General features: G+C 42.6%; 1 protein-coding gene across 1 annotated transcript; it reads left to right on the forward strand.

Moving 5' to 3' along the window:
* The first annotated feature begins 637 nt into the window (after nt 1-637).
* Nucleotides 638-16,429, forward strand: LOC113406185 (toll-like receptor 7). Its single transcript, XM_026649323.1, has 3 exons — nt 638-643; nt 13,280-14,600; nt 14,631-16,429. Exons 1-3 carry the CDS (start codon nt 638-640, stop codon nt 16,427-16,429), a joined length of 3,126 nt encoding a protein of 1,041 aa, XP_026505108.1.
* The last annotated feature ends 293 nt before the right edge of the window (nt 16,430-16,722 follow it).

The raw sequence follows: 16,722 nt of genomic DNA on the forward strand, positions 1-16,722 counted from the left end.
TGTCCATGTCCTCATCGCTCTCGTCACCGCGCTGCCGTCGCCTCCTCGCCTGCTTTTGCAGGTTCTGGTTCTGCACATACTGCAGGATAACGCGTGAGGTGTTTACAATGCTAATAACTGCCGCGGTGATCTGAGCGGGCTCCATGCTTGCTGTGGTATGGCGTCTGCAGGAGAGCAGAGTTGCAGCGGAAGCGGTGGATGACGGAATAGATCTTTATAGAGAGATGCCACGAGAATAGATATTTATAGAGAACGACGACGGGACCTGCGAGGTGGATTCATGAGAGCAGGAAAGCAGAGTTGCAGCGGAAGCGGGAGCCCATGACAGCCAACATAGAGAAATTCGCTATCTATCGAGACAAGAGCAGGAGAGCAGAGTTGCAGCGGAAGTGGTGGTTGCATGGCCAGGTTTGCCAACCTATTGCACTGTCTGCTGCCAGCAGCACTAGGACACAACAGCGGCGGTGTCCCTTAGCTGAGTTGAGCGGACTGCACGCTTGCCGTGGCATGGCGAGACAAGAGCAGAGTTGCAGCGGATGCCACGAGAATAGATATTTATTCAGAATGACGAGAGGACCTGCGAGGTGGATTCATGGCACCAGGAGAGCAGAGTGGCAGCGGAAGCGGTCGTTCGATGATGACGGTTAGCAGTCCTACTGCACAGTCTGCGGAAAGCAATATGGCGTCCGCACGGAAACGATTGTCTGCCATTGCTTTCACGGAGGGAGGGGCAACTGACGACATGTACCCAAAACCACCTGTGACAATGTTTTTGCCCCATCAGGCATTGGGAGCTCAACCCAGAATTCCAATGGGCGGCGGAGACTGTGGGAACTGTGGGATAGCTACCCACAGTGCAACGCTCCAGAAGTTGACACTAGCCACCATACTGTGGATGCACTCCACCGACTTAATGCGCTCAGGGCAGGCTCTAGGCACCAGCAAAACAAGGTGCTTGGGGCGGCACATTTTTAGGGGCGGCATGGCCAGCGCCAGAATGCCGCCCCTGCCGCCCCTAAAAATGTGCCCCGGCCGCCCTAGCTCACCTCCACTGCTGCTGCCACTCGCGCGCCGCTACTCACCCTCCCTCTCAGGCTCTCAAGCCTGGGAGGGAGGGGGAGCAGTGGTGCGTGAATCAGCTGTTTCGCGCGCCGCGTCCGCTCGGAGTCTTGAGAGCCTGGGGGGAGGAGGCAGGGCTGGGGATTTGGGGAGGGGGCGGAGCTGAGGCGGGGCCGGGGATGGGGTAATTAAAAAATGAGGGGGGGCGGCCAAAATTGTTTTTGGTTGGGGTGGCAAAAATCCTAGAGCCGGCCCTGAATGCGCTTAATGAAGACACACACAATCGACTGTATAAAAAAATCGACTTCTATAAATTTGACCTAATTTCGTAGTGTAGCCATACCCTTACAGTAACAGCAGATGGAAATGCCTCTTCAGCCAAGGAAGTAATGCTCCTTTGCTATTCCTTCAGCTTTCCTTCCCCTCCAGACAACCAGTAATACCTGTCTCCTACCCATGTTGCACTTAAGTAGACCTCATTCAAACCCCAGTCAAGTCTAGACAATAGGAAAACCAGTTAGCCACATCATCCAGCTCTAGTAAATAGACAAAGAGCGGCCATTGTCTAAATCTGTATTGTGAGAGTGCCTCTCTGCATTTTAATGGGACAGTGGAACAGTGATTCGGTAGGTCACTTTTTAATTGTCATATTCCAGTGCAAACAGATTTTTTTGGCATGTACTTAGACAAATTTATGTTTTAGGAAACAGGTATCAATTGTACAACACAAAACCAAGTGGGTTAAGTTCTTATTGCCATGGGCCTCAAACAGCTGAATTTGGACCATCAATCCTTTTTATTTATAGTGCAATATTATTTAATTCTGGTTTGCAGAAGCAAGCACTGAATTAATTATGTAGCTCAGTTTGTGTTTCTACCCAGCTGGAGGTGAGGCTTCCGTAGTCTGATCTGGCCTACTATGTTTCCTCTTTTGTGTATTGTCTTGAGTATTTTTAGTTCTTACCACCACAATTTCTGTAACTGTTATCAGTCAGGATCCTACAGTTCCACAGTTATCTGCCGTGACCATTTGTTGTTTTTTCTCCAGTTTCCTATCCATTTCTCTTTGGGGTTCACATTGTGCATCTGTCTATTTTGGTGTAAAGCTTTATTGTACTGTATATTCATCAAAAAACGAATAAGATTTTTTTCTAAGAATTTGGTGACTACCTGTTAAATCACCTGGTAAGTATCATACCTTGAAAATTGTACCCAATGTGACATTACTACAGTAAATGGCTAAGTAATAGCATGGTGAAATCAGAAATCCAGGGGAGGGCAAACCCCTGGTCTCCACTCCAACAGATGCAGGTGGCTTTGTAGATGGGCACCCCTGAAACAACTGCCAGTTGCTCGTATTCATCAGCTACTCTGTGACTCGTGTCACAGCAGTTAATGCTGCATAAACCATTTAGGTCTCAGGCCTCCTGTGGATTGGTCAGCAGTCGTTTGTTGTTTTGTCTGTGTGGAAATATGTTTTCTGTGTCTCCTTTCTTGGTTGTGCCACTTCCATGGAGGGAAAAGATATCCTCACTGTACAGTGGGAGTACTTTTCTACTGAGCAACATTCACCTTCACAATAGAGAAGGGAGAACTGGCCAGACATAGGAGCAAATGCTTACTTTTATGACTAGTGCTATGGATTCTTTGTCAACACAGAGCAGTCGGGGCCTTAGGGTTTATCTCCTCTCTTCGCATGACACATTGCATGGAATTTAATTTGTCTACCTCAGATGGCTGAAAGGTTGTGTTGCTCTTGTGTGATTGAAACTGTGATTCCTAGAAGTGCTAGCAGCCTTATTTTCAGAGGTCCTGTGCATTCCCAATTCCCATTGAATATAATGATTCAGTGCCTCTGAGAAGCATGCCATAGGTCTGAAGTTTCAGACCACTGAGCTATCTTGTATGCTCTCTCTCTCTCTTTCTAAAGGGCAATATCATTCTCTATGTTGTGTGATGTTTGAAACATTTCTCACCCGGCGGGGAGGGGGGACTTTTTGTTTCACTAATGTGCCTTTCCAGTCACCAGGCAGTTTCAGTTTACAGTGAATTGAAACTTAAATGCTACATGGTGGGTAACTGCCAAATTCAATTTAGAAAAAAAAATTAGAGAAATAAAATCAGCATAACTATGGTTTCCAAAAGGAAACTTGTTTATACAATAGTTAAAACTAGTGCATTGGTGGCTATGCACTAAAGGGGATATTTTCAAAGGGCGCATCTTTGAAAGTCTTTGAGCGTTGGGTGCTTAGCCAACATTTATGCCTTTGAAAATCTCCCCTAAATCAATAGGTGGCACAAAGCTTTTTTTAAACAAGCATGTAACAATTCAGAGGTGGTTAACACTGTGACACTGACAGACCAGATGCCAGCTGTTGCCAAAGCTTTAGGACTCAGCTGAGCACTGACAAATTCATTGCTGGAAACTAGTCTCGTTCCCCTGTGTGATAATATGGTTAAAATGGGTATTGGACTTATAATAATGTGTTTAGACTTTATGAAATGCTTGTAAGATGCTGCATGCATTAATCTCACTTATAATATCTTTATCACATGCGATAAGATAATATTTAAGGGTTTTTTGTTTTGTTTTGTAACTGTAAAAATGTTTGCTCTGAAACTGTGAACCCAGTCCGGAGGATTATCTCCTGCCCACCAAGAAGGCTTGTCAAAACTAAATGGGCCATTGTGAGACATCACAACACAAAGACTGTTAATTGCCCCCTTACACCATGAAGAGGCTATGGGCAAAAGGGCTCATCCCTTGAATTCTGGAAGAAGGAACTAAAAATAGCTGGTGAACAATGTTCACTTCTTTTGCTGTTTGGATTCTCACAGGACCAGAGCTACAAAACAGAAGCAGAGATCTCCAGGGTCAACCTGGGTTAGTCTTAAAAGATATTCAGAGCAGACAGATTACTACAACTGTCACCTTTTGAAACCATAAACTGTAACTCATTTGTGTCTATAGGCTTGCCTGCTTTAGCCTTGTAATAACACTCTCATTTCTTTCCTTAGTTAATAAATCTTAGATAGTTTACTATAGGATTGACTACAAGTGTTCTCTTTGGTGTGAGATATAAGGTACAAATTGACCTAGGGTAAATGACTGGTCCTTTGGGACTGGGAGTAACCTGAATGTTTTGTGATCTTTGGCATATAGCGACCATCTATCACTAAGTCCAGCTTGCCTCGGTGGCAAGACAGAGTGGAATGCCCAAGTGACTCAATGTTAAGGCTGTTATAGTGCTTTAGGAGTTCACACTTATTACTGGATTGGTGAAATCTAATTATAGAACTGTGAAATCCAGACCTGTGGGGGGCTGTCACCCTTAACCCTCAACTTGGGGTGCCTTGCACCACCTTACTGTTGTAGCTCCAAGCCTGCACCACTCACAAACAGTTTACCAGCATGCAGGTCACTACCAGATGTGTAAAAAGCAACAGAGGGTCCTGTGGCACCTTTAAGCTAACAGAAGTATTGGAGCATAAGCTTTCGTGGGTGAATGCCCACTTCATCAGACGCAAGTAATGGAAATTTCCAGAGGCACGTATAAATCAGTATGGAGATAACGAGGTTAGTTCAATCAGGGAGGGTGAGGTGCTCTGCTAGCAGTTGAGGTGTGAACACCAAGGGAGGAGAAACTGCTTCTGTAGTTGGATAGCCATTCACAGTCTTTGTTTAATCCTGATCTGATGGTGTCAAATTTGCAAATAAACTGGAGCTCAGCAGTTTCTCTTTGGAGTCTGGTCCTGAAGTTTTTTTTGCTGTAAGATGGCTACCTTGACATCTGCTATTGTGTGGCCAGGGAGGTTGAAGTGTTCTCCTACAGGTTTTTGTATATTGCCATTCCTGATATCTGACTTGTGTCCATTTATCCTCTTGCGTAGTGACTGTCCAGTTTGGCCAATGTACATAGCAGAGGGGCATTGCTGGCACATGATGGCATATATAACGTTGGTGGATGTGCAGGTGAATGAGCCGGTGATGTTGTAGCTGATCTGGTTAGGTCCTGTAATGGTGTTCTGGTGTAGATATGTGGGCAGAGTTGGCATCGAGGTTTGTTGCATGGGTTGGTTCCTGAGTTAGAGCTGTTATGGTGCGGTGCGTGGTTGCTGGTGAGAATATGCTTAAGGTTGGTGGGTTGTCTGTGGGCGAGGACTGGCCTGCCTCCCAAGGTCTGTGAAAGTGAGGGATCATTGTCCAGGATGGGTTGTAGATCACTGATGATGCGTTGGAGAGGTTTAAGCTGAGGACTGTAGGTGATGGCCAGTGGAGTTCTGTTGGTTTCTTTTTTGGGCCTGTAGCAGGAGGCTTCTGGGTACATGTCTGGCTCTGTTGATTTGTTTCTTTATTTCCTTGTGTGGGTATCGTAGTTTTGAGAATGCTTGGTGAAGATCTTGTAGGTGTTGGTCTCTGTCTGAGGGGTTGGAGCAGATGCGGTTGTACCTCAGCGCTTGGCTGTAGACGATGGATCGTGTGGTGTGTCCGGGGTGGAAGCTGGAAGCATAAACACACACCAGATGTGTGTGTTTAACTGCAGCCTGCTAGTCACACCCTGGTTCTCACCACACCAGCCTTGATTATACTGCAGGGTGACCCAACAAACCCCTGTTCTGGATTTCCCCCCAGAAATGTATGTCCTATACTGCCCAGCCCTCTCTTGGACAGTCCAAATATATTAAGTCTGTTATTCCTTTAAGGGAATAATATACACACAGCTTGCCACCCTAAAAGGAGTTACTCAGACACTTGAATTTAAACAAGTTTATTAACTACAAAGAGAGAGATTTTAAGTGAGATGAGGCCTGAGAGTAAGAAATGGTTACCAAATAAAGATAAAATGTTTTCTAGTGCCCAGTTTAACAAAGTATATTTGATTTAAAGCAAAGTTTTTCACTGTATGCTTCCAACAGCATTACTGATCAAACTCTTCAGGTCAGGACCTCTCCCCCAGAGTCCAATGGCTGTTTCCTTTGTCTTCTCAAATGTGGAGAATAAGATGGGCCAGGGAGAGAGAGAGAAGGGTGTCTTGGGGTGTTTGCCCCTCCTTTGTGTAGTTTCAGTCCCTCTTTGAAAAGCATTTCCAGCTGAGAATGTGGAGGAAGGAGACTGTTTCCTGCTGTTTCTTTGCTAAAATTCAGGTCTTTGTCCATGCCCCCTTTTCTTGCCACAGAATGGCCACTTGACAGATGAGGGCCCATCAATTTTGTTGACACCTGGCTGGGGCATAAGCTTTCCCTTTATCTTTGAGAAATTGGTTTAGCCACTCCCCAGACTTATTTGGGAAACAGTTCGGTCATGCTTTCAGTTTATGTTCATAATGTTCATAAGTTCATTGATTTTATACATAATGTTGCTACGTGGACTTTACCATGATATGACTGATCAGCAAGTTATGAGTTTTCAAATGATACCTCACAAGGCCTACTTAGTACAAAGATTATTACAATCGTGTAGGGTGTGACTATGGGGTGCATTCTGTCACAAGAACATACAACCAGTTTGGGGATCTCTGCTCTGCTTCTTGGCAGTCTGCCCTGAAGTTGGCACTCACAGTTGAGCCACTCCAGACAGCGTGACACACACCTTGCAGGTTTAATGGACAGTCTCCCATTAAACTTCAGTTGGTTTTGGACCAGTCCCTTAATGAACATCCATTTTGTAATATTGAATGCATCAAACAGATTATTTCCATAGCACTAAAGCAGTAGTTCTCAAACTTTTGCACTGGTGACCCCTTTCACATAGCAAGCCTCTGAGTGCGACCCCCCTTATAAATTAAAAATATATAAAAATGCATTTAACACCATTATAAATGCTGGACGCAAAGCGGGGTTTGGGGTGGCGGCTGATAGCTCGCGACCCCCTATGTAATAACCTCATGACTCCCTGAGGGGTCCTGACCCCCAATTTGAGAACCCCTGCACAAAAGGCATGCAATGAGCTTTAGAGAAGAATTAGACATATGCAGGCCCTCAGGACGGATGGTCTGTTAAGTATTCTAACTGGATTGCCTACATAAATTAAGTAGAACCACTTATAAAGTATTTTTCCTTCTATAAAAATGTGTCTGCAGGTCTCACAGAACTAAGCAGAGTTTTAGCAAAGCAGATGCATTATTTATAATACCTGAAAGTGAAAGACTAAATGTACCATCTATGAAAAGAAATGTCTAGCTGCCTGGGTCTATCAGCAAAACCAAATGCTATTGTATTGATAACATATCTTTAGGAATTAAGTACAGAATGTAGGCAACTATAGGCCTGATTGTGGCCACTTACTGCTCAGAACAAAATACCATTATGCCTCTTTGTGTCTTGGGAGTGGGGGAAAAGCACAACAGAGGTAGGATGGTCCAGTAGTTAGGGGCTAGCCTTGGACTTGGCAGACCAGGGTTTAATTCCCTGCTCTGCCACAGACTTCCTGTGTGACCATGGGCAAGTCACTTAGGCCCAGATCCTCCAAAGTATTTGGGCTCCTAACTCCTATTGATGTCTCCCTTCGATGATCTTGGCCTTATTCTCTCTATGCCTCAGTTCTCAATCTGTAAAACTGAGTTTAAATGCATTAAACAACTGTGACGCACTCAGATACTATGGTAATGGGAGCCATGTTAGTACCCTAGACTGATCTATGTTAGGTGCTTGCACCAGTATAACTACATCAGCTACTACAGTGTCCTACATCTTAGTTACCTTCCTTCAATGCCCCCACCCTTAAAAGACATTGTTTCTACAAAGTCTTTCACCATTAATCCACCAGGGCAAGATATTAAATATCTAAAATAATCCATAGCTGTGAACTAGTATATTTTGCATCTGATTCATGTTACCTTTTTTATTTAAACTGTAAGCTTCTTAGGTTAGGGAACATGTCTGTTTATTATTCAACTTCAGGTATACTGGTGGTGTTAAAAAAGAGACCTGATTGTTGATTTTGATACAAGCGGGATTGAACCCTAACTAATCATAGTTAAATTTCCAGTTCTAAACTATTTTAATGTCAGGATCCTCTCTCTATTCACACTGCTTCTAACAACATTGCCATCTTAGAAAGAGGAAGTTGAACTTGTGCAAATCTGGGTCATCTGAGTGGTTGTTATTCCTTTCTAGCAACCCTCTTCCCCCTACCCAGTTCATTTTTTTTTTTTTAATTCTCCTCCTTAAGTATTTTGGCATTGCACACCCACTGTGGTCACCCATGTCACCTCAGCTGGGCTTCTCAGGAGATTCTTGGAGTAGGAGTAACCATAGCCAATCTGGCCGCTGAAGGTATGAGAGAGAGAGAGAGAGATTGTATTTGGCTAAAACAGGCCATTTGAAAAGGAAGCTATACAAAAACATGGCAAACTTGATAGTGAATTGCTATATAGAATCTGTGACAGTGCACCTCTTCTTCATGAGCAAATGTGGACTCTGGGAAAAGGGGGAAATAAGTACAGGTAAAACCCTGAGCTGTTCTCATCAGGGTAGAGGGTGAGCTGGAATAAATGAGGTCCCAAAGGCTTAATTTAAATATATAGCTTTGAGGAAGTGAGTAGCAGCAGCTGTTTAACATGTAATTGATTTCTCAAGTTTCATCTTGACTGAAGAAACAATAGTATCCTAACATTATTCTGTCGTCTCAGCGAGTTATGCCATTTTGTGCTTTCTTCTGTACCTGAGCTGATGCAGTGAGCACCCCTTTCAAGCTGTTGTGTCTCCCTTTGATTTGCAATTTTCGCCAGGGAAAAGTCATCTCTAAGTCTTGGAAGAAGACAGAAAATGGTAGGTTCAGCTTCCACTTTAAGCATATTCTTAGAGCTCTGTGGAACGGGAACTGCAACGTGGGTGAGAGAGGGATTTTTCAGACTGTATCCTCTTCCCTTTCCTTCCCAACACCAATTTCATAATTTGTCATAATGATTATAGTTGGCATTATACAATAACACAGATCAGGGGACAGATAACATTTGCTCCTACTATTTTATTGCAAGTTTAGTATTATAGTAGGTTAATAACAATAATATCTTCCAGAATGTTCATATCTCTTGGGATGCTATTTTCTCTCTCTGCTCCAATTATATTTTGCCTTTAAAAGTTGTATGAAACAAAGAGGGATGATAAAAGTCCATTTAGAAAATATTCTCAGTGCATTGTTTCTGAATATTTGATGAATACTGTAAGTCAGATGTGGATTCGATAGGGTTTATACAAGTCATAATTGGTCCTTACATTGTCACGGACAGCTACACGGTCAGATTATAAAAATACGGCGATTTACATGAAACAATGATATGCTGGCATTTGCCTAGAGGTTAGATCACTTGATCAAATGTTAATCAGGCAGAAAGAGTCCCTTTTTGCACTTCCTACAATAGCAACAAATTGGCTACGCAGAAAACAACTGCAACGGTTGCAGCTATTCTTTTCAACTTCAGTTTCTTTTACTCCAAAGACTTTGACACAAATTATTATTGCTAATTCCATCTCCTTTCTACAAAGAACTTGGAAAGACACTATTCTTGTTTGTATTATAGTGGTCTGTAGTGTGGACAAATAATTCGAGAGACAGTTTCTTAACCAAAGCGCTTACAACCATAATAGATAAGACAGATGAATGGTGAGGAAAGAATGGAAGTGGTGCTTCCCCCATTTCATGGATGGGAAACTGAGCACAGACACATTAAGGGACAGATTTTTAAAGGTATTTAGGCACCTAAAGATGCAGAAATCAATAGGAGATAGCTGCCTGAGATTTTCAAAAGTACAGAGCTGCATTTTAAGCACTTAAAACACCTTTAGAAATCTGGCCCTAAGTAGCTTGCCCAGGATCACACAGGAAGCCTGTGACATAGGTGCTGACTCCATGGGTGCACCAGGCTTCAAGCACCCACTGAAAAAAAATAGGGGGGGGTCAGCTCACACTCTGCTCTGAGGACCCGCCCCCACTTGGCCTCTTGTCCCCAAGGCTCCTGCCGCTGCTCACACAGGGGGGAGGGGGTGGAGAGGAGCGAGCGGTGGATGGGACCTCAGGGGGAAGAGGCTGAGTGGGGATGGGGCCTCAGGGCAGAATGCAGGTGGAACTGGGCCCCTCCTGCGTGTGGGCCTGGCGTCTGGGTGCCATTGTAAACCCAGTACTGCCCTCACGAGCCAAAGTGTTGCCGACAGTTTCATCCAGAAAGCTACACAGTGAGATGTAATGTCTTTAGACTGGGTCACTAATGAAGACAGCTTGTAGATGAGTGCAATGATTTTAATATATTGTAATTCGTAATATGATTATGTAGTTCATTACTATCTTAATAATCATTAAATTATTAAGATACCAATGATAGACACATATTCAATAACTAGAATATAAAAGAAGTGTATAAATATACTGAAAATAGCCCCCCCCCCCAAGCTGGCAGAGCGCCCCCCTCCCCAACACACACCCCTCTTCGAAATCACCCACAGCAAAACAAAAAGTCAGCACCTGTCCCAGAGCTAAGAATTGAGTCCATGTTTCCCAAGTACCAGTCCAAAACCTTAATCAGAGCACCATCCTTCTCTAAGGGTATGTCTATACTTACGCGGTAGTTCGACGGCTGGCAATCGAACTTCCGGGTTCGATTTATCGCGTCTGGTCTGGACGCGATAAATCGATCCCGGAAGTGCTCGCCGTCGACTGCGGTACTCCAGCTCGGCGAGAGGAGTACCGCGGAGTCGACGGGGGAGCCTGCCTGCCGCGTGTGGACCGCGTCTGAACCGCGGTAAGTTCGAACTAAGGTATGTCGACTTCAGCTACGTTATTCACGTAGCTGAAGTTGCGTACCTTAGTTCGAATTGGGGGGTTAGTGTAGACCAGGCCTAGGGAATGTATCTAAAAAGTGTCAAAGCACAGGTTTGAATAAAATGTCTAGATTGTCCATAGGGAACCATCATAGCGAAGAATCCAACAGCATTTCTGTTACAGCAAGACCTGTACAAACCTGAACTTGAAAGTTCGAGTTCAACAAACATACGTTGGTCTTTGTTGGGGGATGGGAGAAGGACAGGCATCCTTATGTCCTGTTCTTCTCTTCCTCCTGACACGTGATGGTGCCTCTCTGGTCAAAGCCCCAAATATCAGGACTGTCCATATACAATTGGGACATCTGGTCACCCTAGGTAAATGACTTTTTATGTCCATACTTTAGTACTGAAGCTTTATATTGGAAAGTTGATAGAATAAATCTCCTGAAGTTCTTAAACCAACTGTTAACCCTAGAGAACAGAAATGCAGTGTCACATGAGAGCCTTTCCATCTATTTCTCATGGTTGGTCTCTTTCAGTTCTTGTTAACTCCTTTGTATACATCTGGGACTGGCTATTTTAGGTAACAAATAAATACAAAATGGCTGGGGTGGAGGAGCAGCAGGGGAGCAACTTAAGTGTGCAGAACATATATAACATGAAAACCTAAATATTCAAAATGCCTATGTTACCTACCAAGTGTGTCTGAATTAGTGTTCAACAGCACTTTCCCAGACTTTCAGTTTAACAGGTGGCTTGTAATAACAAAAAGATGTTCACACAGGACTGAAGAAACACTTGGGCATACCTCGTGGCATCTGGTTAAGCATCTGATTTTCAATGTAATTAGCTGCTTAATTGAACATCCACATTTAGTCAATACATTCCCTCGTTTCATTAAAAAGCACTGTGTGTAATGTTTTGTTCTCCATTCCTTACACATCAAATTACTGAGGGAGAAATTTTAATTATGAATTTTTTTAAAGTTTTCATTGAATGTATTCACCAATCAAAAAAAGATCCAGATAAAAGCCAGTCCCAAAATAACACAGTAAATAAGGATAGTTACAATTGTATTGAAATTCAGGTGATTGACAACTTCAGTGAATAATATTACTTGAACAAAAAAATAGTGACTGCACACGAAAGAAGGAAATCTCCACTAGAATACCGAGAAAGGTTACTTCCCCATTCCTGTCCCCCCGTACCAATACAAATATAAATAAAAAGAGTGGCCAAAATCACAAAGATAGGTGTGAAAAGAGAGCTCATTTGGGGAGATTCTGTGAACTGAAAAGTCTGTGGGTTTTGGCTCTCTTATTTAGCTATTATTATTTGTTAAAGGGACACAGCCAATTTAAAAGTACACCTCTGCTTGATTCCTTTTAACCTATCATTGTTACGTCAACACCTTAGTTTACTGGCCTGAATTTTCAAAAGTATATAATGATTTTGTTAAATAGTGATAGTATATTTTGTTTTGATTTAAAGGGTGCTGAGCACCTACCTACTGAAAATCAGGCCCCTTTAATGTGTCTCAAGTTGGGCACCCAAGTCACTAGTCACTTTTTGAAAATTTACAATTTGACCACATGGAGATCAAGCCAGGTGTGAATGTGTAGCACACTAGCCTAGCCTGCTGCACACAAAGTTTTTGAGTGGACCCGCTACCACACACTGAAAGTTCTATAGCGCACAGCAGTAGATCGAAGCGCTCTACAGAACTTTTAGTGCATGGCAAGGGGTCCGCATGGCCAGTTAGTGCACAGCAGGCTTGTCTGCCATAGATGTACACCCCAACTTACCACATACTAAGTCTCCATATTGACCAGCCCTTACGCCACTGTAAACTGAACCTGAGTATCTTAAAAACACAAACACCCTATTTTTTCCATTTGTTTATTTTGTGGATTTTACAGCAATTTGTGCAATAGTCATTTCACTGCTTCCTTTTGTACAGCTACAACTTATCGTGTATTTAAAATGAACTCTTTGAAACATTTCTCCTATACCTTTAACTATAATATTACTACATTCTCAAAGGATATACAGAAGTACAATATAGGGGAAAATCATGAGTGTGAAAAGAAACAAATGTCAGATCTCTCCTTGCTGAGTTAACATATGCAGCTGGACTGTTTTGATAGTTTTCTATGTGGCGTTTATTTAATCCTTTTAAATTGAGCTACCTAATTCCTCACAAGTTTTCAGACGGATTTCTCTGGGCCTACATGAGTATAATGTAGCTGTGCACGGAAATAGAGAGTAACCAAAGAGAATTCCCTGGTATATGAATTTAATTTGTCTTTCACAACACTTTTGAGTAAGTTCTTTAATGTTCTTTAGTGCTTTATTGAATAGAGAACTTTGGGATCTAATATTTAATAGTTAAAGGAAGAATAATTGTAGATATATATTGCAGCTGTACTAAATCAATGTGTGTTTCTTTCCTTCTTTTCAGGCCTTTCACACATGGCCCTCAAACAGATTGCTCTTCCTCTTGCTCTTCCTGTTTTCCAAGCTGCTGTCAGCCAGATGGTTTCCTAAAAGCTTACCCTGTGATGTGAAGGTAGAAGCTTCAAAAGCCAGTGTGATAGTGGACTGCAGTGATCGTCGCCTGACCGAAATCCCACATGGGATTCCTCGTAACACCACCAACCTGACTCTCACCATTAACCATATTCCAAACATTTACCCAACATCCTTTGTCCATCTTGATAATCTTGTGGAGATTGATTTCAGGTGCAACTGTGTGCCTATTCGACTGGGGCCAAAGGATCATGTGTGCACCAGGAGACTGCAAATCCAGAACAGCAGCTTTGCCACTCTCACAAAGCTAGAGTCATTGTACTTGGATGGAAATCAGCTATCAGAAATACCTCGGGGTCTTCCTCCTAATTTACGCCTGCTGAGCCTTGAAGCAAACAACATTTTTTCCATTACAAAAGAGAATTTGTCAGAACTTGGAAACATAGAAATGTTGTACCTGGGACAGAACTGCTATTACCGTAATCCATGCAATGTTTCATTTGAAATTGAAGAAGCAGCCTTCGAGGACTTGAGAAATTTAACAGTATTGTCCATGAAAGCCAATAATTTAACCTACATTCCACACAATTTGTCATCCACTTTAAAGGAACTGTACCTTTACAATAACATGATTCAAAAAGTTCAGGAACATGATTTAAATGACCTTTACAATTTGGAAATTCTTGATTTAAGTGGCAACTGCCCTCGCTGTTACAATGCCCCATTTCCATGTACTCCATGCCCTAATAATGCCCCAATTTGGATCCATCACAAGGCCTTTTATGCCTTAAAACAATTAAAAATTCTGCGCCTTCACAGTAACTCCCTTCACAATGTACCCAGTAGCTGGTTTAAGAACACCAAGAATCTCAAAGTGCTTGACCTTTCCCAAAATTTCCTGGCCAAAGAAATTGGAGAAGCTTGTTTTTTGAACTTTATCCCCAACCTCGTAGAGCTGGATCTCTCCTTTAATTTTGAACTTCAGGTCTATTCTTCATTTTTGAACCTGTCTAAGACATTTTCCTCCCTCTCACACCTGGAAATCTTGAGGGTTAAGGGTTATGTTTTCAGAGAATTGAGTCAAGAAAACCTACATCCATTGCTTCATCTTAGAAATTTGACAGTCTTGGACCTGGGAACTAATTTTATCAAACTCGCTAACTTGAGTATGTTTAAAAAATTCCCATCTCTTAAAATGATAGACCTCTCAGTAAATAAAATATCTCCTTCTTCAGGTGAATTCAATAATCATGGTTTTTGTTCTATCCCCATGGCTTCAGTAGATCAATACAAAAGCCGAATGGTGCAGGAAATGCATTATTTCAGGTATGATGAATATGGGCGAAGTTGTAAATCCAAAGACAAAGAGGCTGCTTCCTTCCAACCTTTTGTCAATGAGGACTGCCTCAGTTATGGGGAAACTCTGGATCTAAGCAGAAACAACATATTTTTTATCAACCCCTCTGACTTCCAGCACCTCACTTTCCTCAAATGCCTCAACTTGTCAGGTAATGCTATCAGCCAGACTTTGAATGGAAGTGAGTTCTACCCTCTGTCTGGACTGAAATATCTGGATTTTTCTAACAATCGGATTGATTTGCTGTACTCGGCTGCCTTCCAGGAACTAAAAGATCTGGAAATTCTAGACCTGAGCGATAACAAACATTATTTTCTGGCAGAAGGTATTACTCACAAGCTTGATTTTACAAAGAATTTGACCTTTCTGAAGAAGCTGATGATGAATGGGAATGAAATTTCCACTTCTACTAATATGGGGATGGAAAGTCATTCTCTTCAGACTTTGGAATTCAAAGGAAATCACTTAGATGTTTTATGGAGGGATGGGGATACTAGATACTTGTCATTTTTCAAGAATCTGACTAACCTAGGGCAACTGGACATTTCCTACAACTCTCTGAGTTTTTTGCCTCCTGGTGCTTTTGAAGGCATGCCTCCACGGCTCAGGGTACTCAGCTTAACCAATAACATGCTGAAGTCTTTCAACTGGGGGAAACTCCACTTTTTGGAGAAACTAGAAACCTTGGATCTTAGCAACAATCTGTTGAGTACCGTCCCCCGGGAGCTGTCCAATTGCTCTGCAACCCTCCACAAACTGATACTACAGAACAATAGGATACGACGGCTGACTAAGTACTTTCTCAGAGATGCTTTCCAGTTAAAATACTTGGACCTCAGCTCAAACAAAATCCAAATAATTAAGAAATCTAGCTTCCCAGAAAATGTTATCAGCAATCTGGAGATGTTGCTTTTACATGGCAACCCTTTCAAGTGCATTTGTGATGCTGTGTGGTTTGTTTGGTGGATCAACCAGACTGAGGTTACGATTCCTCTGCTGGCCACAGATGTGACCTGTGCAGGCCCAGGAGCACATAAAGGTAAGAGTGTGATTTTATTGGATCTGTATACCTGCGAATTGGACTCCTCTCATGTGATCCTGTACTCTGTGTCAGCGTCAGCTATCCTATGTCTGATGGTGTTCACAGTTACAAGTCACCTCTATTTCTGGGATGTGTGGTATAGTTACCATTTCTGCACTGCCAAGATAAAGGGCTATCGGCGTTTACATTCACCAGAAACTTGCTATGATGCTTTTATTTCCTACGATAATGAAGATCCAGCTGTAACTGAATGGATCTTGAAAGAACTAGTTGAAAACCTGGAAGATCAAAAAGATAAACAGTTCAATTTATGTTTGGAAGAAAGAGATTGGCTGCCGGGGCAACCAGTTTTGGACAACCTTTCCCAGAGCATACAACTGAGCCGAAAAACCATATTTGTCCTGACTAACAAGTACACAACAAGTGGCAACTTTAAGACAGCATTTTACATGGCACACCAGAGACTTATGGATGAAAAAGTGGATGTGATTATCTTGATATTTCTTGAGAGAGCTCTGAAGAAGTCCAAGTACCTCCGACTGAGGAAGAGGCTGTGCAGTAGCTCTGTCCTAGAGTGGCCAACCAATCCTCGGTCCCAGTGTTATTTCTGGCAGTGTCTGAAAAATGCATTAGCGACAAACAATGACATGACCTACAACAAACTGTTCCGAGAAACTGTGTAGCTCTCCCACGCCCTGTAAAATCTTAGTATGATACTGAGTAGACTGGGTGACAATGAAACTCAAATTTTACTTGAAGAAGGTTTCAAAGCATGGGAGATAACTTAAGCCTGACATTATATCAAAAGTTATATGCGACAACTAATATTGTAAAGACAGTATTTTACTTGTCTTCCTGCAACATGACGGCCTTACATTTAACCATCACCAGTTGCCAACCAGGCTGTTTCAATGACATGCACCTTACCTGGCACTTAGTGCTACACATAGAGATAAAATGCACTACCAGCTGGAAG

The sequence above is a fragment of the Terrapene carolina genome, unplaced genomic scaffold, assembly GCF_002925995.2.
Source record: "Terrapene carolina triunguis isolate 2854851 unplaced genomic scaffold, T_m_triunguis-2.0 Scaffold23, whole genome shotgun sequence".
Lineage (NCBI taxonomy): Eukaryota > Metazoa > Chordata > Testudines > Emydidae > Terrapene > Terrapene triunguis.

What these genes read in the sequence shown, in the direction of transcription:
- LOC113406185 (XM_026649323.1), top strand. An exon ending in AGGTGAATTCAATAATCATG is followed by an intron (nt 14,601 to 14,630) that starts GTTTTTGTTCTA and finishes TGGCTTCAGTAG; the next exon opens with ATCAATACAAAAGCCGAATG.